This window comes from Pelobates fuscus, chromosome 4 (assembly GCF_036172605.1).
Source record: "Pelobates fuscus isolate aPelFus1 chromosome 4, aPelFus1.pri, whole genome shotgun sequence".
Lineage (NCBI taxonomy): Eukaryota > Metazoa > Chordata > Amphibia > Anura > Pelobatidae > Pelobates > Pelobates fuscus.
This window is the reverse complement of record NC_086320.1, coordinates 238,319,445-238,344,925: the sequence shown is the minus strand read 5'-3', so window position 1 is coordinate 238,344,925 and position 25,481 is coordinate 238,319,445. Positions and strand designations below refer to the sequence as shown.

At 42.4% G+C, this 25,481-nt stretch overlaps 1 protein-coding gene across 3 annotated transcripts in view; it reads left to right on the top strand.

Moving 5' to 3' along the window:
- FYCO1 (FYVE and coiled-coil domain autophagy adaptor 1) overlaps positions 1–25,481 on the top strand; it is a 260,863-nt gene that overhangs the window by 68,852 nt on the left and 166,530 nt on the right. For 2 of the 3 annotated variants that reach the window (XM_063452010.1, XM_063452009.1), the window contains exons 4-5: positions 3,210–3,316; positions 19,545–19,688. The exons of the other annotated variant lie outside the window; for it this stretch is intronic. In XM_063452010.1, coding sequence (XP_063308080.1) covers positions 3,210–3,316; positions 19,545–19,688 — 251 coding nt within the window. The remainder of the gene's footprint in view (positions 1–3,209; positions 3,317–19,544; positions 19,689–25,481) is intronic. 3 annotated transcript variants of the gene reach the window in all.

Genomic DNA, 25,481 nt, shown 5'->3' with positions numbered 1-25,481 from the left:
TGAATGAAGGGGTGTTTGTATATAATTTTAGTGTTTTAATGCAGGGGTGTATTTGTATGTAATGTTGGCGTTTGATTGCAGTGCATGTGTAGTGGATGCATTGTGTGTGTGTGTAGTGGATGCAGTGTGTGTATATTGTGAATATAAAATATACATATACACAATGTGTGTTTGAATGAAAGCATGAATTTTGTATGGAGTATGTCTGCAGTGTATACACAAATACACACACTGACACAGTGATAAACACAGACACACACACACAATGATACCTAGTTTCCCCACACACAGATACAGACACTCATGTTCACAGATGCACACTGACACACAATACACACAGATACACATACATGCAGAGACGGGAGGTGAGCTACATGCTCACTCCCATCAGCCTCAGCTAGAACCCTAAAATGTAAGCTAACAGGTGGCTGCAATTTGTGTATGTGTCAGTGTGTACCTGTGTGTCAGTATTTATATGTGCCAGTGTGTATGTGCCAGTCTGTACATTTATGTGCCAGTTTGTGTATCTGTGTATATATGCCCATTTGTGTGTATGTGCCATGTATCTGTGTGTCAAGTTGTGTATATGCCAGTGTGGGTGTATCATGTGTGTGTGGGGAAGGGGGAGGGGGAGAGGGCAGGGGTGCAGCCACCTCCCTGAAATTAGGTTTTGAAGGTTGGGATGTCTGTTATTCATTTTTTTTTTTTTTTGCAGTTACTAATCTGCACATGAAATATTTTGCTTACTGTTATCATGACACTGTGTAGGAGGAGTTGCTCACTAGCAGATATCAAAGTTCTCTTTGCACAGCCTCCATTCTGCTCAGAGGTGCCTGTTAATTTTAGTTTAGCATATTAATAATAAGATACAAGAATCATCACACGGGAACACAAGGCCTAATTAAAAAAAAAAAAAAACAATATAAACGCTAATTTTGTCCAGGGTTTGTGACTAAGTGGCTACTAAAAAAGACTGGACATACCCCATTTTGTCTACTTTTACAAATGGTATGACATGATGGGGTTAATTTTAATTCCTGGGCTGCCATAGGGCCTCAAAGGCAACATAGGCCCAGCAAACCAATCTGGCAAATTTCAATGTGCAAACATGGAAAGGGGGAAAGCCCTACATTTGACCCCTGTAAGTTTGCAAAAAAACCATAAAACCTGTACATTGGGGGTACTGTTGTACTCCGATGTTGCTGAACACATATTGAGGTGTTCTTTGTTAGTAACACATATAGTATTCACCCCCTTGGCATTTTTCATGTTTTGTTGCCTCACAACCTGGAATTAACATGGCTTGTTTGAGGATTTGCATCATTTAATTTACAGAACATGCCCTCAACTTTGAAGATGTTTTTTTATTTTTTTTATTGTGAAGCAAACCACAAATAGGACAAAATAACAGAAAAAAGTCAAAGTCAATAACTATTCATCCCCCTAAAATTAATACTTTGTAGATCCACCTTTTGCGGCAATCACAGCTCCAAGTCGCTTTGGATAAGTCTCTATGACCTTGCCACATCTTACCACTGGGATTTTTGCCCATTCCTCCTTGCAAAACTGCTCCAGCTCCTTCAAGTTGGATGGTTTCTTTAAGTCTGACCACAAATTTTATACTGGATTGAGGTTTGGGCTTTGACCAGGCCATTCCAACACATTTACATGTTTCCCCTTAAACCACTCTAGTGTTGCTTTAGCAGTTTGTTTGGGGTTTGGGGTCATTGTCCTGCTGGAAGGTGAACCTCGGTCCTAGCCTCAAATCACACACAGAGTGGTACAGGTTTTGCTGAAGAATATCCCTGTATATAGCACCATCCATCTTTCCCTCAACTCTGACCTGTTTCCCAGTCCCGGCTGCTGAAAAACATCCCCACAGATGGTGTTCTTTTGGTGATGTGATGTGTTTGCGCCAAACATAACGTTTTCTTTGATGGCCGAAAAGTAAAATTTTAGTCTCATCAGACCAGAGCACCTTCCTCCATACAATTTGGGAGTAGTCTCCCACATGCCTTTTCGCAAACTCAAAACGTGCCATTTTGTTTTTTGCTGAAAGTAATGGCTTTCTTATGGCCACTCTGCCATAAAGCCCAACTCTATGGAGCATACAGCTTATCGTCGTCCTATGCACAGATACTCCAGTATCTGCTGTGGAACTCTGCAGCTCCTCCAGGGTTACCTTAGGTCACTGTGCTGCCTCTCTGATTAATGCCCTCCTTGCCCGGTCCGTGAGTTTTGGTGGTCAGACGTCTCTTGGCAGGTTTGCTGTTGTGCCATGTTCTTTACATTTGGTTATGATAGATTTGATGGTGCTCCTGGGGATCATCAAAGGTTTGGGTATTTTTTTTATAACCTAACCCTGACTTGTACAAGTTATATACCTTAGGTTGTCTTCTTTAAAAAAAATATATACATGTGAAGGATTATCCAGGGATTCCTGTCAGATGTTAGTGTTACACTGTTAATTTTGGGGGAAAAAAAAGGTTTAGAAATATCAAAGTGCTACTTCTACTAATTAATCCCCCTATAACTTGCACACAAAAAAAGCTAATAACATGTTAACATTGAGTATTTCTAAACTCAGGACAAAATTAAGAAACTATTTAGCATGGGTGTTTTTTGGTGGATGTAAATGCGTAACAGATTTTGGGGGTCAAAGTTAGAAAAGTTGTGTTTTAAAAAAAAAAAAAAAAAAAGTCATCATATTTTATAATTTTTCTTATAGTAAATAGGATGAAAATAATGGTATCTCTAGAAAGATCATTTAATGGCGCGAAAAACAGTATATAATATATGTGGGTACAGTAAATGTGTAAGTGGAAAATTACAGCTAAACACAAAGATGGCAGAAATGTAAAAACAGCCCTGGTCCTTAATGGTAAGAAAATTTAAAAACGGTCTGGTCACTAAGGGGTTTAAGAAGAATGTTATGGGACTAGACAAATGCAGAGGAGAACTACAGTATTAACAAAGTAGTAGTGGAAGTCTTTATATACAAATATAAATCATAGGACCAGTACAAAGATGTCTCTGGTAACCCGTTCATTAATAAGACTGTAAAAAGACAAGATAACATCCATTTTGACGTGAAGAAATATCACCTATGACAACAGAAAGGGTGGACTTTTTTAAATCAATGTTAGTATCTAAATTTGCTTTTGGTTTCAATCCCTACCAGAATAAACTCTGTCCATTTTTTTTTCCAGTTGAAGACTTCCTTAGGAAAGGGACGTGCTTTCTTAAGATATTCTTTGGTTCACCAGAGACTGGCAGACACCTTGCAACAGTGTTTTATGAATGATGGAGTTACCAGGTAAATATATTAACATTTAGAAGAGCTTGATCCTGCCAAAAAAGTTATTTTTAATTTTGTATTTTCAAATAGACAGAACAGTGACACATTCATATCAAGGAAAGGAATTTTGGTACAGGTATTACATAAATTTGAAGAAGTAAAATAAATACTCCCCAACTATATCAGTCTACCCATAGATTCAGTTCTGTATAGAGATGACATTGTCCTAAAAGGGAATGGGGCTAGAACCACCTTTCTAAAATGTATCTTCAAATTGGCATATGAGTGAATGAAATGGAGGTGGAAGCTGTTCCTCCATTTGCTATTTGGCCCCAGCATGCTGTGCGAGTTAACATCAGGCACCTACTTTGCTCAGAATTGACGTTAGATAGCCGGAAACTTTGTTCTGAGCTTGCTAATGACGCTGCCAGAGGTACTTCCAAAATTCGGCACTTCGTTTCGGCACTTCCGAAATTCAGGAATTCGGCAATTCCATAACCCTACCTCTAACCCTACCTCTTACCCTACCCCTCTCCCTAACCCTACCGTTTACCCTTACACTACCCCTAACCCTACTCCTAACCCTACTAGGGTTAGAGTTAGTGGTAGGGTTATGGAATTGCCGAATTCCCGAAATTCAGGACTTCTGAAATTTGGGACTTTGGCAATTTGGTTCGGCCCTTTGGAAATTCGGCACTTCGGCAATTCAGACATTCGGAAGCGTCCGAATTGCAGAAATTTATCCGAAAAAATGTTGTAGATTCAGACTACAGGTGCCATTACTTGTTCAGATCAATGAAGTAGACATGGTGCTTAGAATAGCACTTTAATTTAATGTCCTTTACCTTAGCCTGTACCTCTTGAATGGTAGGAACCCTCTCCAACCAACCACTCTGCTGCTAATGCTTGCCTGGCTGCCATAGTTGCCTTTCGCTTGTATGCCCTAATGGTTATTATGCATTTGTTTGAAACCCCCAATAGGTAAGGAGGCCAAAAAAGTGAAGCTATTGTACTTTATAGATCGCCTTCTCTGTATCCAAAGATTAAACCAGAGAAGGTGTCACACCCACCTGGGGAATTTGCAGAGGTAATGGAACCCAGTTGCAGCGGAACAGCACTCCCTTACAATCACGACCCTCAGGAGCACCTGGAAGTGGAGACAGGGTCCCAAAGGGTCTGTGGGGGTACGGAGGCCTTTAATGGAAAGAAGCCAAAACGTGGAATCCGAGAGAGAAGGAGTAGGAGGCACAGAAAAATAATCCAAAGTCAGGCAGCAGACAAGAGAAGCCGATCAATCTGGAGTCAGGTCTGGCAGCAGGCAATGATATATCAGGGGATCAAGGGTCAGAAACCAGGAACATAGGCTGAAAATAAGGGCAAAAGGCAGGTATACAAAGGCAAGCAAAATAACCAAGCGCTGACTGGAATGTGTGCTTGGTTTAAATAGGTGGCCAGGATCACATGACCGGCCACCTCCCACCAGTAGGTGGAGCACACAGGGGCTATAAAGAGAGGTGAGGAACTCAGCGCCATCTTGGTTTGCACCATAGTCCCTGACCTGTCCTTCCCTAATAGATCTGCAACTCTCCTCCGTGTGTCTTGGTCTGATCGGGATGAATCAAGCAGTGCAGTAGCGGATTCATCTCGATTGCATATATTTTGTCGAATTTTTGCATCAGTGTTAATAATGGTCTATTATTACACTATAGACGTTTCCTTACCATCTTTGGTCCATATATATATATATTCATTCATAGTCATGTCATGGGAGAGGGACTGCCTGTGCTGGAAAGCTTTAAATTATATCACCTAGGGTGATAAAGTTTATCGAAAGCCCTAGAACCCCTCAGCATTGAAATAGCCAAGTTGATCTCCTTCTGAGTAATCTCAACACTCTAGGATGGCAGAAGTTCAGTTAGATCTTAAGTAGGTCCAAGATCTTAAGTAGGTCCAAGTTAGCAAAGCATATCCATAAGAAAGTTGTATATGCAGTTTTATCTTCAGTCAATGTGTGCGAGTTATTATAGAAATCTATGTAGAAATAAGTAAAGACCTTTGATGTCTCAAGGAGAAGTGGATAGGGTCTCTTCATGAGTTTAAATGGCCTACTCGCTAAAAAAGCTATTCATTTTATTGGCCTTTTCATAATAAAGCTTTCTGGACCAAGTAATTTGTTTGGTTACATCATCTAGCAAAAAAAAACCATTCTGCACATCTTTCCATCACCAACATCTGCGGAGTATGATTGGCTTTTTGTCAGAGTACCAGTTTAATCAGTACCTCAAAAGTTGCCTTGTTTTCACCCTTTTTTTTTTCTTCTTCAAATAACCACTTGTATGAAATTAACTTGCCACACTGCTTTAAGTCATTATAAGTTGCAATTTCAGTTGAAATTGGGGAATGTTCTTGAAGCATTTGTTGTGTTGAGCTATTTCAATTGCTTTTGTTTTATTTGTTCATTGCAAACAGCTAAAAGTCTGTAAATTTTGACAAGAAATACGATTTTTAAGGGGGTTGAATAATTTTTATTACAACTGTATGCTTCTCTTGGATTAATGCAATATCAGCCCAGAGGCATTTCAATTCATTGAGTAATAATCGCATTAAGCCCTTTTGCAGTAACCAACAGTATCCAGAAAACTATGTAAGCAACTTAGCCGGTGAGTCATATGGTGTATTCTGAATACTTAAAACAAGACTTCTAAGAATCAGCCAAATAAGGGCGTTTTCACATTGCAGATTATTGAAATCTCTGGTGTGATTGGCAAGTCCTACAATGTCATTGATATCCAGAATTAAAAAAACAAACTTACAATAGTAATCAAAAGCATGTACAATGATGTCAGGCAAAGCCAGTGCCAACGTCTCATTCCCCACCACCTCCACCAAAATCCAAAGTAGAGATGCATAGAGAGACTCACTAGCACTCCCCTCCACCCCAGACAAAACTGGACAATTTAACCACAAGAACCCTGGTCCCAGCATAATTGTGTGTGGTCCTAAAGACAATAATGGTAATAGGCTGAACTTGATGGACGCAAGTCTCTTTTCAGCTATGTAACTATGTTACATACGACCACCCCTAACAGTGAAGCCTTCCTGTCCACCATGGCCACCTAAGCATCCCAAAAGCAAAAAATAACTGAAGGGGAGAAGAAAAAAAATGAATATTTACCTAACTAACCAAGAACATAAGTATAAACAAGTGCATGTAGCCAACAGGAAAGCCTGTGAAAATGCTACCCTTGGTTACTTTTAAAACCAGTGTAGTGCTGGGCAGCAATTTTCATGCCCTGCATAAAAGCTTATTGTTAGGATATTATTCTCTCTTTGATTTAAAATTGGAGAATTCAGAAACATGGAGACACATGCTAACTATAGCCTTTATACAGTGGTTTTAAGTCACCACGTACAGCACTTAGCTCACTGTCCTGATCTCTGAGTACACACTCTTAACAATAGTACGAGCAGACTTTTGCTGATAAAAAATGAAAAAAAAATGGAAAGAAAAATAGAAAAAAATACCTATACATGAGTCAACTTCCTCTACTTTACCAAGTGATATATATATATATCAATAAAGAATAATAAAGAGGGATATAATCAATCTGAAGGTTGCTATTACTAAGCAAATCAAAGAAAATTACTTATTGCAATTCCTGTATAATGAAACATCCCAATGTGAAGATCCATAATCTCCTATTAAATTCAATCTATAAAGTGGCTCACTACTAAAGTGCTAAAAAGTGCCTTGCAAATACTCATCACTGAAGTGAAGTGACCAGCAGGTAAAAAGCAAACCTGCTCTGCATATGACTATAATAACGTGCATACTAGGCATCCTTACGGATGTCTCCTAAATATTGTCAAATTCAAAATATTAATGATCTGCCCATACCTCTATCTGTGTATGTGCCTACATTGGTCATAAAGTGCAAAGTGCAAATAAGTGAGAAAATAATATCAATACATTTAAAGTGGTAAGTGCCCAAAATCCAAAAATCAACTGGCATCACAACAGCCAGAGTAAGGTGAAATCCAACCTACCCTATAGTGCTCAATAAGGGAAGTCCCAGTCTGAGAGGCAAGAGAACTAAACATCCCAAAAGTGTATCTATTATAAGACCCACAATGGAAAGGATCGCTGTATAGTATGGTAACTAAGCACCTGAATAGAAAGTCCTAATCGGAAAGACATAAAGTGTAAGTGATTTTAAACACTAAATAACAACTAACGTGAGTTAAAAATAGAGATGAATTGAAATCATTATAAAGAGGGGCTGGCACTTTTACACAAAAGGTACCATAACCTGTTCCATATTTCATCCTAATACAACTTATTTCACCCCTTCTCTTTTGGATCTATCATAAGAAAGCAATAAACGACAATTTTTCATTTAGTCCATGTGGGGCTAAAGTTCCCAATTTTTTCTCTTTGTAATAAACGTTCCTGTCTATTACCACCTCTTCTTGAAACAGGAACATGGTCTATGGCCACACATTTCATTGTTGTGAGGGGGTGCCCTTTTTCCAAAAAATGGCGTGCGACTGGTTTGTCAGTCTTGTTGTCCCTATAGGCCAATCTAATGCTGGACCTATGTCCCCTAATCCTCTCGCAGAGGGCAGTCTCGGTCTTCCCAACATAGTTGAGTCCGCAGGGACAGGAAAGTTTGTAAATCACAAAGTCAGTCCGACAGGTGATTCTATGTTGGATTTTAAAAGTCTGTCCCGTATGTGGATGGTTGAAAGTTTTACAGGGAATCAGATGGCCACAAGTTACGCATCCTAAACATCTTATGCATCCGTTGTTGCTCATGTTTTTATTCGCTGGCAGATAACTCTGGATTGGATCGGTCCGAACTAGAAGATCCCTCAGGCTTTTATTATTTTTATATGAAAATAGTGGTTTGCTTCGGAAGCTCTCAGGGAGACTTTTGTCATTCTCCATGACATGCCAATTCCTATTAATCTCTCGACAGATGTTGGTAGTAGATGCATTGTATGTCATTGGAAAAGGAATTCGAGCTTTCTTGTCCCGAGTCCTTGTCACACCCTCAGCCATATGATCCCTGGCTTTCCTGAGTGCTTTGTCAAGTATGGCTCGTGTGTAGCCTCTCTGTGCAAATTTATTATGCATTTGCTGTATTTGTTCCTCACATCGGATAATGTCCGAATTGTTTCTTATGACCCTTAGGAACTGGGAGAATGGCAATGAATTCTTAACATGTTTGGGGTGGGCACTTTCATAGTGAAGCAAGGTGTTGCGGTCAGTTGGTTTGGTATACAATTGGAATTCTATTTTCCCTTGTTCCAATGATATCTCTAAATCCAAGAATTGTGTCTTTTGGTCATGAATATGTGATGTTACTTGGATGGGAGTATCTGACTCATTTATCTCTTTCACTAACTCTTGTGCTTCCTCTATGGTGCCCCTCCATAATATCAGTATATCATCTATATACCGAAAGTATTTCAGTATGAGCATGGAGTGTCTTTTAAAGATGTGTTCTTTCTCAAACTGATACATATATGAATTAGCATACATGGGGGCCATTGCCGCCCCCATGGATGTTCCTGCTTTCTGTAGGTACCACTTGGTTTCAAACCTGAAGTAATTATTCTTAAGGGCTAGAGACAGCAATTCGAGCGTATACTCAATGGGGGGTCCTTGGTAGTGTTCAGTTTCTGAGAGCAATTCTCGCATCGCTTCTATTCCCCCTTCATGTGGAATTACTGTGTACAAGCTTGAAACATCCAAAGTGATGAAGATAATCGATTCTTCAATATGTTCCAATTTCTTAAGCTCCTCTATTAGCTGTGCCGTATCTTTCAGGCAAGTTGGAATTGCGTTAACTGGTGATTTAAATACAAAAAAGTATTTTGCGATCGGCTCCAGGATTCCGTCCACTGCTGAGACAATTGGTCGTCCGAGTGGCTTCAAAGCATCCTTGTGAATTTTCGGGAGCGTGTACAAAATAGGGGTACGTGGATTGCTTTTATTCAGAAATTGGAACAATTGTACATCGATATACCCTGCCGTCAGCCCAAATGTAAGGGTTTCTTGTATTTTCTGTACTATACCCGCAGTTGGATCCCCCTTGAGGATTTGATAGGTGTTCTCATCTTCCAACTGTCTAAATATTTCCAATGCATAGTCCCTGTAGTTCTGAATCACAATTCCCCCGCCTTTGTCTGCCGGTCGTATCGTTATGGTTGCATCTTGTGATAATTTCTGTACCATATCTCTCTGTTCTTTAGAGAGATTGGAATGTCTTAAATGTTTCTTAGATAGGATTTCCTCCGTCTTTGCTTTAACTGTTGTTAAGAAAGTCTTAATTGTAGAATGAGACAAGGGTGGATCAAACTTGCTAGGATTTTTGAATCTGTGTCCTTGTTGTATTTGGTTCGATGGTTGGTCCTTCTGTGTTTTATTAAAAAAGTCTTTCAATTGAAGACTCCTTCCAAATTTGAAAAATTCCACATCCCATTGAAAACTGTTGGCTCTCGTAGTGGGGATAAATGAAAGACCCTTATTCAGAATGTTAATTTCCCCTAATGACAGTTCCCTGTCCGATTGAAAACAGGTATAATTTCTGGAGGGGAGGTCTGTCCCTGAGACCAGTGGGGATGCCCCCTCTGGCCTCTCCTTGTGACTTGTCTCCTTCGTTTCTCCGGCTGCTTCTTGTGATCTTGCGTAGCGGGGTAGCCTCCGTTGATTCGCTGACCCCTAAAAAAGTGACTGATCTCTGTGTGGTTGTACCCTCGTTTTCAGAGGCGGATTCTCCCGACGTTATGTCTATGGTAGAGATATTGGGCTTCATTATTTTCTTACGGAAGCGCCTTGGTCTTTGTCTTTGATCGCCTGTTAACCATCTGTATACTAGATTTTCACTGTAATCCAGTCGTACTCGTTCCATCTTTTGTTGCTTAAATTTGACTAATTGGTTTTTATATTTGAAAACCTCCTCATTCAGTTTTAGTTGTTGCGTGATGGCCTCCTGTGAGTTAAGTGTGACTGCATATTCTCCTTCTACTTGCTGTATCTTCATTCTGATGTCTTGTAGGTCCTCTTTGACATCCTGGATAATGACTAGCATTAAGTCCATAGAGCACTTGTTCAGGATTGCAGTCCAGTTTTTCCTTACTTTAGGTTTCATTCTTCCACATGAAGGGGGAATAGAAGCGATGTGAGAATTGCTCTCAGAAACGGAACACTACCAAGGACCCCCCATTGAGTATACGCTCGAATTGCTGTCTCTAGCCCTTAAGAATAATTACTTCAGGTTTGAAACCAAGTGGTACCTACAGAAAGCAGGAACATCCATGGGGGCGGCAATGGCCCCCATGTATGCTAATTCATATATGTATCAGTTTGAGAAAGAACACATCTTTAAAAGACACTCCATGCTCATACTGAAATACTTTCGGTATATAGATGATATACTGATATTATGGAGGGGCACCATAGAGGAAGCACAAGAGTTAGTGAAAGAGATAAATGAGTCAGATACTCCCATCCAAGTAACATCACATATTCATGACCAAAAGACACAATTCTTGGATTTAGAGATATAATTGGAACAAGGGAAAATAGAATTCCAATTGTATACCAAACCAACTGACCGCAACACCTTGCTTCACTATGAAAGTGCCCACCCCAAACATGTTAAGGATTCATTGCCATTCTCCCAGTTCCTAAGGGTCATAAGAAACAATTCGGACATTATCCGATGTGAGGAACAAATACAGCAAATGCATAATAAATTTGCACAGAGAGGCTACACACGAGCCATACTTGACAAAGCACTCAGGAAAGCCAGGGATCATATGGCTGAGGGTGTGACAAGGACTCGGGACAAGAAAGCTCGAATTCCTTTTCCAATGACATACAATGCATCTACTACCAACATCTGTCGAGAGATTAATAGGAATTGGCATGTCATGGAGAATGACAAAAGTCTCCCTGAGAGCTTCCGAAGCAAACCACTATTTTCATATAAAAATAATAAAAGCCTGAGGGATCTTCTAGTTCGGACCGATCCAATCCAGAGTTATCTGCCAGCGAATAAAAACATGAGCAACAACGGATGCATAAGATGTTTAGGATGCGTAACTTGTGGCCATCTGATTCCCTGTAAAACTTTCAACCATCCACATACGGGACAGACTTTTAAAATCCAACATAGAATCACCTGTCGGACTGACTTTGTGATTTACAAACTTTCCTGTCCCTGCGGACTCAACTATGTTGGGAAGACCGAGACTGCCCTCTGCGAGAGGATTAGGGGACATAGGTCCAGCATTAGATTGGCCTATAGGGACAACAAGACTGACAAACCAGTCGCACGCCATTTTTTGGAAAAAGGGCACCCCCTCACAACATTGAAATGTGTGGCCATAGACCATGTTCCTGTTTCAAGAAGAGGTGGTAATAGACAGGAACGTTTATTACAAAGAGAAAAAATTGGGAACTTTAGCCCCACATGGACTAAATGAAAAATTGTCGTTTATTGCTTTCTTATGATAGATCCAAAAGAGAAGGGGTGAAATAAGTTGTATTAGGATGAAATATGGAACTGGTTATGGTACCTTTTGTGTAAAAGTGCCAGCCCCTCTTTATAATGATTTCAATTCATCTCTATTTTTAACTCACGTTAGTTATTTAGTGTTTAAAATCACTTACACTTTATGTCTTTCCGATTAGGACTTTCTATTCAGGTGCTTAGTTACCATACTATACAGCGATCCTTTCCATTGTGGGTCTTATAATAGATACACTTTTGGGATGTTTAGTTCTCTTGCCTCTCAGACTGGGACTTCCCTTTTTGAGCACTATAGGGTAGGTTGGATTTCACCTTACTCTGGCTGTTGTGATGCCAGTTGATTTTTGGATTTTGGGCACTTACCACTTTAAATGTATTGATATTATTTTCTCACTTATTTGCACTTTGCACTTTATGACCAATGTAGGCACATACACAGATAGAGGTATGGGCAGATCATTAATATTTTGAATTTGACAATATTTAGGAGACATCCGTAAGGATGCCTAGTATGCACATTATTATAGTCATATGCAGAGCAGGTTTGCTTTTTACCTGCTGGTCACTTCACTTCAGTGATGAGTATTTGCAAGGCACTTTTTAGCACTTTAGTAGTGAGCCACTTTATAGATTGAATTTAATAGGAGATTATGGATCTTCACGTTGGGATGTTTCATTATACAGGAATTGCACTAAGTAATTTTCTTTGGTTTGCTTAGTAATAGCAACCTTCAGATTGATTATATCCCTCTTTATTATTCTTTATTGATATATATATATCACTTGGTAAAGTAGAGGAAGTTGACTCATGTATAGGTATTTTTTTCTATTTTTCTTTCCATTTTTTTTCCATTTTTTATCAGCAAAAGTCTGCTCGTACTATTGTTAAGAGTGTGTACTCAGAGATCAGGACAGTGAGCTAAGTGCGCACGCGCTGAGTGTTCCCATAGTGACGGGAAACGCGGTCAATCAGGAAGTAACTGAAGAGCAGATCGTTAGATGCGAACGGCGTCTCGATCTCCATAGTGACGAAAAACGTGATGATGACACTCAAATCACGTGATAGCGCGAGCGCAAGCCGGAAGGAGATGTTCCCCGGCGTTTTTTGATCAGAGGCTGGAAAAAATTTAAAATTAGCTAGCAACACACCTGAAATGTAAGTTTTAATTTGCATTGTCTCCAGACCTATACCCTCAGGCCCGGACTGGCCATCGGGCACACCGGGCAAATGCCCGGTGGGCCGCGGTGGCCAGGGGCCGAGGCCGGCAGGGAGATCACAGGATCTCCACTGCCGGTCTATGCAGGGCCGGCACTATCCGAGCGCGGGCCCTGCAGTAGTCCATGGCGGGCCGGTGGGGAGATCAGAGATCTCCCTCACCGGCCCACATACAGTATACTGCGGCCGCCGGCGGGGAGAGAGGGAGGGAGCCAGGAGAGGACCTCTCGCGAGATTCGGAGCGTTGCCATGGCTAGAGTTCACGCACCACTGGACCACCAGGGTGGATGCCAGCAGCAGGATTCCCCCCTCCCAGGCATAAGGTAAGCAGGGAGGGGGGAAATAATCATACAGGTCACAGCAGCCTCACTTACTCATACACCCTGCACCCCTAACACACACTGCACCCCTAACACTCACAGCACACACACACACACTGCACCCCTAACACTCACAGCACACACACACACTGCACCCCTAACACTCACAGCACACACACACTGCACCCCTAACACTCACAGCACACACACACACACTGTACCCCTAACACTCACAGCACACACACACACTGCACCCCTAACACTCACAGCACACACACACACTGCACCCCTAACACCCACAACACACACACACACACTGCACCCCTAACACTCACAGCACACACACACACTGCACCCCTAACACTCACAGCACACACACACACTGCACCCCTAACACTCACAGCACACACACTGCACCCCTAACACTCACAGCACACACACACACACTGCACCCCTAACACTCACAGCACACACACACACACTGCACCCCTAACACTCACAGCACACACACACACTGCACCCCTAACACTCACAGCACACACACACACTGCACCCCTAACACCCACAACACACACACACACACTGCACCCCTAACACTCATAGCACACACACACACACTGCACCCCTAACATTCACAGCACACACACACACGCACACTGCACCCCTAACACTCACAGCACACACACACACTGCACCCCTGACACTCACAGCACCCTCACTCACACACACTGGCACCCCTGACACTCACAGCTTCCTCACACGCACACACTGCACCCTCACACACAGCTTCCTCACACGCACATGGCACCCTGATGCAAACACAGCACCCGCTCACACACACTGCACCCATCACACACACAGCACCCTTACCCACACAGCACCCATCACTCACACACACTCACACTACACCCCTCACACAAACTGCACTCCTCTCGCACACACTACACCCCTTACACACACCCTCACACACACTGCACAATATGCTTTCCTAGCATTTTTGTCTCCTGGTATCCCAACTATGGAGACACTAGAGACAAATTTCAAGCAAACACAGTGCAAGCATGTTATTAAATTTGCTTGCGCTGTGCATAACAAATACAGAGTCTTTTTCTCATGCCAGAGCTCTTCAGCAGAGCTCTGCACATGGTCTACCCTGGAAGAGCATTGAACCAACATGCTCACTTTGTGATGGGGCGTGCTTGTCATTGGTGATGACAAAACACATCCTATCTGGCCCCGCCAGATAGCACATTTACACTGTTATACAGGCTGTACACTTACTACTTTACATTGTAGCAGTGTCATTTCTTCAGTGTTGACACATGAAAAGATATAATAAAATATTTACGAAAATGTGAGGGCTGTACTCACTTTTGTAAGATACTGTGTATATATATATATATATATATATATATATATATATATATATATATATATATATATTATATATACATATGTGTATATACACACACACACAGTATCTTTAAAGACTACAATACCTTGCACTCAAGCTGAAAAAAATGTTCTTAGCCGGGTGCACTACCAGGGCTCCAAAATAGATAGCAGAAAGTAGATGGCTGCACTCACGGTCTTCCAAGTAAAAAATTACTTTTATTGTAACGTATTAAAATCAGGATCAACGTTTCAGTCCTCTCTAAGGACTTTCATCAGGATAAACTGATGAAAGTCCTTAGAGATGACTGAAACGTTGATCCTGATTTTAATATGTTACAATAAAAGTTAATTTTTACTTGGAAGACCGTGAGTGCAGCCATCTACTTTCTGATATATAATTATTATTATTATTTTAATCATTAGTAACATCTTTTTGAAAATTGATGTTCAGGATGGGAAAAGGGCTGCAACGCCAATAGTGTTGTTTAAGTCTCCAAATGTAATACTTTTCACGTCCTGCACAAGAGCACAAAAAAACTATCAAAAAAAAGGGATTTTTTTTTTTTTAAACTGATGTGCAGAGAATCAAAAGTGCTGCAGCGTCATTAGTGGTTTTCAAAGTCACAAAGGGCAGTACATTTCACGGCACAACATCATAAACACATTTTATTTTTTAAAAATCTTTTACTAAACAGCAGCCTAAATTAGGAAATTATCTGCTAAACTGTGACCTAACTTGGTATCCTAAGTACAGTTGCTGTCTGTCATTTTAGTATTTTTTTTAAAAAAAAGATATATTTTTAATTTTGTGATTTACCGTATTTTTCGCTCCATAAGACGCACCTCACCATAAGACGCACCTAGTTTTTAGAGGAAGAAACCCAGAAAACAATATATTCTGAACAAACTGTCCCATAGTGTTTCTTACTATGGGACAGTTTGTTCAGAATATTTTTTTTCTCCCCTGTCCCATAGTGTCCCCCCTCCCATAGTCTTCTCCCACCCCCTCCCCATAGTCTTCATCCCCCCTCTCCTCCCCATAGTCTTCATCCCCCCTCCCCATAGTCTTCATCCACCCTCCCTCCCCATAGTCTTCATCCACCCTCCCTCCCCATAGTCTTCATCCACCCTCCCTCCCCATAGTCTTCATCCACCCTCCCTCCCCATAGTCTTCATCCACCCCCCCCCATAGTCTTCATCCACCCCCCCTCCCCATAGTCTTCATCCACCCCCCTCCCCATAGTCTTCATCCCCCCCCTCCCCATAGTCTTCATCCCCCCCCTCCCCATAGTCTTCATCCCCCCTCCCCATAGTCTTCATCCCCCCCCTCCCCATAGTCTTCATCCCCCCCTCCCCTTCATCCCCCCCATAGTCTTCATCCCCCTCCCCTCCCCATAGTCCTCATCCCCCCTCCCCATTGTCCTCATCTCCCCTCCCCTCCCCATAGTCCTCATCTCCCCTCCCCATAGTCCTCATCTCCCCTCCCCATAGTCCTCATCTCCCCTCCCCATAGTCCTCATCTCCCCTCCCCTCCCCATAGTCTTCTCCATATTCTCCTCTCCCATACTGTCCCCCTCCCCTTGTCCCATAATTACTTACCTGTCTTGTAGCGTTTCTCGGCAGCACAGGGCGCACCGCGGTACTGGAACTTGAATTTCATGTTCCGGTTTCCGGCGGGACTGAAAGGAAGTGCGCACACTGAACTGAGTGCGCACTTCCTTTCAGTCCCGCCGGAAACCGGAACATGAAATTCAAGTTCCAGTACCGCGGTGCGCCCTGTGCTGCCGAGAAACGCTACAAGACAGGTAAGTAAAGCTTCATATTCGCTCCATAAGACACACAGACATTTCCCCTCACTTTTGAGGGGAAAAAAAGTGCGTCTTATGGAGCGAAAAATACGGTAGTTATTTGTAGTGGGTGGTAGCTAGTGGGAATTTTATAACAAAAATTAGTAAAGACTTTTCATGGTCCTTCTAAATGAACAAAACTAAACCTTGAGTCATTCCAACATGTAGTGAAATGGGGCACATGTGGACACAAAATCTTTCTCAAATTTGTTCATAAAGATATTGGCATATGAAAGGGCTATATTTGACCCAGTCGTAACTTTTATTTCAGATCAATAAGAAATACTAGAACATCAGTGTCCATAGACTTGGTCTTAAGAAGTTGTTAAACCGCTCATATATCATGTGAATGGAATATGAATATGTGGAGACAGTCAGCTGTGTGTGCAGTCATGGCATGGAAACCAACACAATTCTTTGTGTGCTGCCATTATTTGACAATTGGCAGCTGCACACACAATCACCTCCATTTGTAAAGGAGTACACTTATTTAAGTGAATATTTTAATCTAAATCGTTGCTGGCTATTGCACCAGTAATGTATAGATTAATATATACATTATGTATAATTCATAGATAAATATGTACATGTCATGGTACACACAAATTAGATTAGATTGAAGAGATACTCTAAGCAGTGGTGACACTGCTAGGTGGCTGCAGGCATGTTCCCCCATTCCTTTGTGAAACCGCTTTCTAGTAGTTTTGCATAAACCGAGGGTCCAACTGGCACTGCCTGGCTCTCTTTATTCTTTCTTAGGCAGAATATTAATTTATCATTACCAAAGTCAGTTTTGCCCAAGCTTAAGTGGATTTTTTTGTCTGAGCTTGTCAGCTGTACAGATTTGGACAAAATTTACATTGCAAATGCAGAAGTGGAACAAAGTATTGCAGAATGTATTTTAGTACATATTATTATATATTTTTTTTTTCAATTTGAATTTTATTTGATTTTAATGCTCAGTGTATATGTCAGTATATGAAAAAAGGTACAACAAAACAAAATCATACAATAACAAGGAGCACATTACTCGACTGTTAACACAATGAAAGAGAGGCATCATAAAGATCATTGGCGATTTTCACTTTTGGCTAGTTATCGTTATTCCTCTGGTGTGGGTTTAGCAGTCATTGGCGTTTCGGCTGTTACTCCAAATCTCTTGAGGAGAGTCTCTGGTTTGTCTGCAGAGGTCAAAGTGAGTATTGCATCCCCTTGTGTGACTATGAGACAGCCCTCCATTCCCCAGTGGTACCTGACGGAGTGTTCCCTCAGCCATTTTGCAACTGGAGCCAACTGTCTTCTTTCTGCCAGGACTGCGAACGGGAGGTCTCCATATAATGCCATCAAGCAGCCCTCTAATTGTAATAGCGAATCTTGCTGCAACATCTTTAGTCACTATAATAGTGTCTCTGCGTGCCCAATCCGGGGCTGCCACTGCCTTGCTGACTCTAAATGCCGATATCACAGGCGAGTGGTCAGCACCTCCTTCAAGGCCCAATGATGCACTCAGCTTCTGGTTAAAATGCATGAGTTGCTCAGGGACACCTCTTAGTCGTATGTTCTGTCTCTTGCCTTGGCTCTCTCCCCTGGATGATTCCTATTTTTGTTTGGACTTCCTTAAGGTCAAACTTCCACACCTGTTATAGTTTCAGCAGTAGCTTTTTATTATCCCCCTTTGCAGAGGGGGAAGAGTCCTCATCGGACATTCTTCACACTCCACTGGACTCGTTCGAGACATGAAACTCTTATTCCTCATAGGATTTATCTGAAGGCTCAGCTTCACTGTGCTCCATCTTGGAAGGTAAGCACTCCACAGGTCTTTCAAAAGAAAGCCTGATATTTTGGATTTTTAATTACTCCCCCATCACTATTATTATGGTCGAGGTGGTAGGTAGGGTATTAATTTATTAGGGGGTTGATTAGCGGTTTGACCCCTAGTAACTGGGGGATGACTAGGGCCTTGGGGACCCCTAGTCACTGGGGGGTGACTAGGAGCTTGGGGACCCTTTATCATTTGGAGGGTGCTATATATTTTTACTATTAGCCCCCATTCATTGCCAATGGGTGGTTGCCCCCTCCCCCATTACCACTTAAACCCCCCCACCTGCAATGGGTAGGGGCTGAGGTGGAACAATAGGTTCACCCTCTTTATTACTTTGGGCATCCACCAGCCTACAACCGGTAGGGGCTGGCAATACCCCCCTTATCAGTTAGGGCCTCCTCCTGCTGCTAATGGATGGGGGCTGGGGGGGAACTATAGCTTCTCTTCCCCATTATTACTTGGGCCCCTTACCCGCCCGCAATGGGTGGGAACTGAGGGGTCTACAATAGGCTGGGGAGAGAACAATAGGTCCTCCACCATTTTACTTAGGGACCCTCTCGCGTGACACAGGTGGGGGCTGAAGGAGGACACTAGCCTCCCCCCGTTAATTATTAGAATAGGTGACCCACCATGGGGGCATGAGGGACCTGTTGCAAGTCCCCCTTTATTGGATTTGGTGGGGGAGAGGGTATTTTTTACAACAGTGAGCTGCTTCTCAATAAGGATACAAAATAGTCAGCAAATTGATTACTTAAATCTATTGCAAATAAATTAATGCTAATTCCAGATATATCAATGTTGCATATATATCCATATATAGCACTTTAGTAAGAACATTTTTGAATGGTTTCTTATAATTATAAAAATAAAAATAATTGCATACTTGAATATTGATTTATTTATTTTTTCGTAGTCCAACAATTTTGTCCTAAAATGCTTAATTCTTGTTTCTCTTTCCTATAGTTCTTGATTTAGTGGAAAACACCATTAATCTCTTTTCCAATTCTAAAATTGCCACCTTATTCCACCACATTTTCCAAATAATTGCTGTTAAGCTGGCTGAAGATCAGTAGGATTTTTGACATGTTTTGTTTTTTTTCTAGGGACTGGTACTATGCAAGAAGTCCTTTCCTGAAAAGTAAAACATGTTTGGAAATTGTTGGTTACTTGTATGAACTTACTGAAGTACAGTTTGACCTTGCATCTAGAGGCTACGACTTAGATGCTTCATGGCCAATGTTTGCCAGGTAATTTGTATTTCTGATATTTGTCCTGTGTGGTTAATAGACAAACAGTGCTTTCATTGTGGAACCAGTATATGGATGGAGAATTATATTATAATACATGGTCAAAGGCAGTTGTATAAATGAAAATGTTTCCTTTTCAGATTTTCACTAAAGAGCTGTGTACACAATACAGGAAGTTGTCATACATGTTTACTAATGCACTATTTATAAAACCCACCCTTTAGGATGACTGACATTCCAAATTTTTGGCGATGATTTATTTCCAGCCAATCATGTTTGACAGCACCAGATAAGCAATTTAAAGGGACATGCACCACTTCAAATTTTTTTTTTTTAAACCAGCACGCAAACACTTTTAAACAAATATACAAACCAACATAAAGCAAGAAAAACTTAGTATATCGTATATAATAAAGGGAGAGAGAAACCTGACACCGGGGCTTGCTCTGAATGAATCACACTGACCAGACTCCCTCTCCCCCTCCCCTTGTTCAGGATGTTGCAAGGTGAAGAGATCTGCCAACTGCACATGTATAAATCTGCCAGGTATGCCCAATACACTTTTCCAACCTTCCTAGGGATAGGGAACTAATTGGTTAAATCAGTGTCCCCACTGGAGTGGGTGTGTGGAAAAAAAAAAGTCGTCGGTTGGAATTTGAAAACCCAAAGCCTATATTTGACATTGAAAGTATCACACAATTTATGTTTGTTTTGTATTGCCCTTTTTGCGCCTAAAGGGAAGAAGATTTAAGAAGAAATTATATTTATACAGGTATTACATTTAATGGATCCCTTTCAGTTTATTAAGTTTTCAACATGTCATAGTGAAGGGTGGGGGAGGGGGTGAGGGTACAGAAGAAAGAAGGGGGTTGGGGGGGGGGAGGAGTCGACATACAGTTACATGACAAAATTGTATTACATTCCCAGTATATTTATACAATCCTTTTACTGCAGATGTACATTAGTGTTTTGAGGTTGTTGCATTTTTGGTCTACACCAGCTCAAGGAGGATAACATATTCACATATTCATTTACACATTCATTGCCTGTCACGTCCGTGACTAATCCTGGCCTTTCCTGCAACTATCCGGGAGATCCCTCCCGATCTATCCTGTCCTCTTCTGACCTTGCATTTCTTTGTGGATTTCTACCCTGTGGCTCCAAGGGAGCTATGTGTGTACCTTACCCATTGTCCCCTTATCTGCGGCTGCCACCTAGGAGAGATTTCTATGTTATTTCAGTGGTTTAGTGATTCCAGGTGGCCCCCGTTTCCTGTCTCCAGGAGCTCCACATCTCCCAAGCTCCCCCATATTTCTGCTGTCGAGAGTGTGCCGCGGTGTATTGCGTTTCGTAAATTAACTGTTTATCTATGAATAAGGTGGAGGGCTTTCGGGGCTGTGGGGGACTTCCAGGATCGCGCTATTACCCTTTGTGCTGTCAATAGGATATGGTATATCAGTTTCTTTACTATAGCAGGTAAGTCTGGAGGCATGTCCAGCAATATAAATGTTAGGGGCTCTAAGGCTACGTCGGTTTTGGTAGATTGGGTTATAATTTGCTGTACATCTTCCCAGTACCTCTTTAGTTTAGGGCATCTCCACCAGATATGTAGGACGGAGCCCAGGTCTCGAGTACATCTCCAGCACGTCGGGGGTGTTTGGGGGTATAGTCTATGTAGACGAGTCGGCACCATGTACCACCTATATATTGTTTTTTGGTATTGTTCTACAAGTGGGGCTGATTTCACTAGTTTCCTCACCGAGGTTATCATATGTTTCCAGTGGTCATCTGTTAAGTTAGCATTTATGTCTGTGGACCATTGCAGCGCCTGGGTGGAACTGTGGAACGGCTGGCATGGCCGTGTCTGTGTAAAAGGACTGTAGTTGTGTGTGGGAGTATTGGGATGTGGGTGGGATGTTGTATATGTGGCCTAATTCCTTGAAGGGCAGCAGTTTGCCCTCTTTATACAGGTGTGCTAAGTGTGTAGCTCCCCTATTTTTCCATGGTGCTGCATTGAATGTGGGGATACAATACTGAATTGCCTCAATAGGTGTTGCTAGAGAAAGTGGGCTATGCGACTCAAAGTGCGGCCTATTTATATCCCAGGTGTTGAATGCCAACTTAAGTTGCGTGGGCAAGGTCATGTTACTTGGTCTGGTGGCTTTCCGTAGCCACAATAAATGAGGCACTCGGAAAGGGGCTATGGCTTGATTTTCCATCTGTACCCACTGGGGTTGGTCTTTGTTCGTAAGGTGGGTTAGCAGTGATGCCAGTATCGCGGCATGGTGGTACGATTTGACGTGTGGGAATGCCATCCCCCCTTTGTTCACAGGTCCCATTAACACTTTTTGGGAGATTCTCGCCCGTCCCGGTCCCCATGTGAATTGTAACATCTTAGACTGTATGTTTTTAAAATATGAATTTGGTGCTTGCCACGGGAGGTTCCTAAACAGGTACTGAAGTTTGGGCAATATGGTCATTTTAAGTGCTATGATGCGCTCCGCCCAAGATAAAAAAAGTTGTCCCCATCCCTTCAGGACCTCCGTGCATTCCTTCCAGACCCTATTGTAATTAGAGGGAAACATATCATTTGGATTCTTAGTGAACGTCAGGCCTAGATACTTTAGATTCCCAGTTCTCCATTCGAATGGGTAGTCTCTCTTCAGTCTCGTTAGTACCTGCGAGTCTAGTCGGAGGCCCAGTGCTTGCGTTTTAGTGGCGTTAAGAGAGTAGTAGGACATCGCCCCGTAGTCTGTTATAAGTTTCATTATGATAGGTAAGGATTTTTCAGGGTTTGTGACATACAGCAAAATGTCATCTGCAAACGCACTAATTTTTATCGTCTGCCCGTGCCAGTCAACCCCTTCTATATCCCGGTGGTTCCTAATCTCCGTGAGTAACGGCTCTAGGGCTAGCACGTAGAGCAAGGGTGACAAGGGACACCCCTGTCTCGTGCCATTCGTAATTTTGAACGGTGTGGAATTAAACCCAGCTTGCAGAACCTGGGCCGTGGGGCGTGAGTACAAGGCAAATACCTGGGTAATAAATTGCGGTGGAAACCCGAACCTCTCTAGTACCCGTCGAAGGAAGGGCCAGCCCAGGCGGTCAAAAGCTTTCTCTGCATCTAAGGCTAGTAGTAGACCACCCGGGCCAGCCCCCCGCATCTTCTCCAAAACCAGGGACAGTTTTCTAGCGTTGTCCATCCCCTGCCTCCCCAGCACGAACCCATTCTATTAGCTAATATTTTGGCGTAGATTTTGGCATCCGTATTCAGCAATGAGATGGGCCTAAAATGTTAACATTGGTCTGGGGTTTTTCCTGGTTTGGGCAGGGTCACTATTGTGGCCAGGAGCATTTCTGGGGGAAGTTGCCCTGTGTCAGTTGCCGTCTGAAACGTCTTTACCAGCCACGGGCCAAGTATGTCCGCAAAGGCTTTGTATTATGAGTTGGATAGGCCATCTGCCCCCGGGGATTTACCCGTGGGCAGTTGGCAGATGGTACTTAGGACTTCATCTATGGTAATCGGCTCAAGAAGTGCCGAGAGCTGGGACTGGTCTAGTCTTGGGAGGGTGAGTTCTGTTAGGTGTGAGCGAATCAAGGTATCGTTTAAGGGATTCATACCAGGTTGGTCTTCTAGGTTATAAAGGCCTGCATAGTAATTTGCGAATTCTTGTGCTATGTCCATGGGGTTTTGTACCTTTCTTCCCTCGGCGGTGAGCAAGTGGGGGATTTTGGAGTGTGCTAATCTCGCTTTTAGGCGGTTGGCTAAATATTTTGTAGCTTTACCACTATGGTGGTAAGTGGTCGCCTTCAGCCTTTGGAGAAAGTAAGCGGTTTTCGCTGCATTTAGGTCCGTCAGTTGACTCGTGAGGGTCTGCACCTGTTTAGCTAAGGCCGGAGATGGGTTTAGTTTGTTTTGAGTCGTTGCCACTGCTAATAGTTTTTGACACTCTAATTGGGTTTTTTGTCTATTCTTTTTGAGATATGAGGAACGCCTAATGAAAAGTCCTCGCACTACAGCTTTGTGTGCTAGCCACACTGTTTGGTCGGGTACCTCCCCTTTGGCTTGGAAGTATTCTTCTAATTCTACTTTCACCTGTTTTAGGAATGTGAGATCATTTAGCAATGACTCATTCAACCTCCAGGTCCCCTTCCCCTTGAATTGGAACGAGTCAAACAACTCTAGGTAAACAGGGCTATGATCTGACCAAGTTATCTCACCTATATCACAGGAGGAGATCTGTGCTAGCGTTTGTTGATCAACATAGAAGGTGTCAATCCGGGTATAAGTATTGTGCACCCTAGAGTGGAAAGTATAGTCTCTCTCCCCAGTGTGGAGGACTCTCCAGCTGTCATATAGGTTGTGTAGTGTGAGTCGTGCATTTATCGCTTTACACATGGATACCATTTGTCCACGCCTCACTCCTTGGGGAGTTGCTGTGGTATCTTCCTCTGGAGATGTGATGAAATTAAAATCTCCACAGAGGATCAAACCCCCTAGCTTGTATAGTTCAATCTTTTGCATGAGGCGGTGGAGAAAAAACTCTGCTCCTGTGTTAGGGAAATATGCTGAGACCAGGATATAGTGGGCATTGTTGAAAAGGCCTTGTAGAATGATGAACCTGCCCTGAGGGTCAATCATTTTACCTTGCTCTATGAATGCTACATCTTTATGAATTAAAATGGATGTCCCTTTGGCCTTATTTGTTGAGACCGCATGGTATTGGGTTGGGTAGTATTTAGCGTACAGTTCGGGGGTTTTAGTGTTTTTTAGATGGGTCTCTTGAATACAGGCTATGTCAATCCCTTTCGCTTTAAGTTCTTGCAATAAAAGACGTCTCTTACCTGGGGTATTCAACCCCTTTACATTATAAGTCAATAATTTCATGTTGTGTTAATAGCGTCTCTAGAAACAGTGTTTGAATACGTGCCCCATCTGTATGTGGTGGCATCTTAAAGTTGTTATTATGCGCTATATACTGATATAGTTTACAGGAATGTTTCATTTGGGGGTGCAATTTTAGTTTTGTATGTCGGGGGTTAAGGTGGGGGGGGTGGGGAGGGTTCAGGTCAGTCAGTGGGTGGTGTACCCAGTAGGAATCCCATAATCGGGGCCGCGTTTCGCCACCTAGCCGGTAGGTGCGGGTAGTGGGGGGGGTGCAGGTGAATCCGTCTAACATGTCGGTCATTCACCTAGAGACCTCAGAGCAATTTCAAATGAAATACATGTAAACTCGTCAAACAATCAATACATAAACATAAACTGAAGATAACCAATATAGTTCGGTGACACCCGTTAAATCTCTCAGTTGGGCAGTGTCCGCCTGGCCGCCTGTGGATGACAACGTCTATTGCGCAGTCTACACCTTTGTGTAGTACCAATGGCGTAATGGGCAGAGTCAAAGTCTAACCAGCTATAAGAGCTGCTGAGATGATAGATCTAGAGCTTGTAAGGCCCATGATATTTTGGGGTTTGTACTGCATTTTAAAATGAGAGTGCCTGTCGGCATTAATTAACATCATATATCAGTTCGTGTTAGCCAGGTTTAAAGGTGTATGTGTTGTATAGTTACGTATATCCCGGGTGTTTCAGTTGTTCGACCATTCCGGTGACATTCTCGGGACCTTTGCTGACTTTTCGGGTCCGACGGGTGGGAGAGGCAGTCCCCAGTCTCTCAGCTTGCGGGTGCCTTGTGTTGCGTCTGTGACTAGATGGATTGCATCTTGGTGGGAGATCAGGAGTTTGGCCGGATAGCCCCAGCGGTAGTTCACATTCTGTTCTCTCAGGATCGC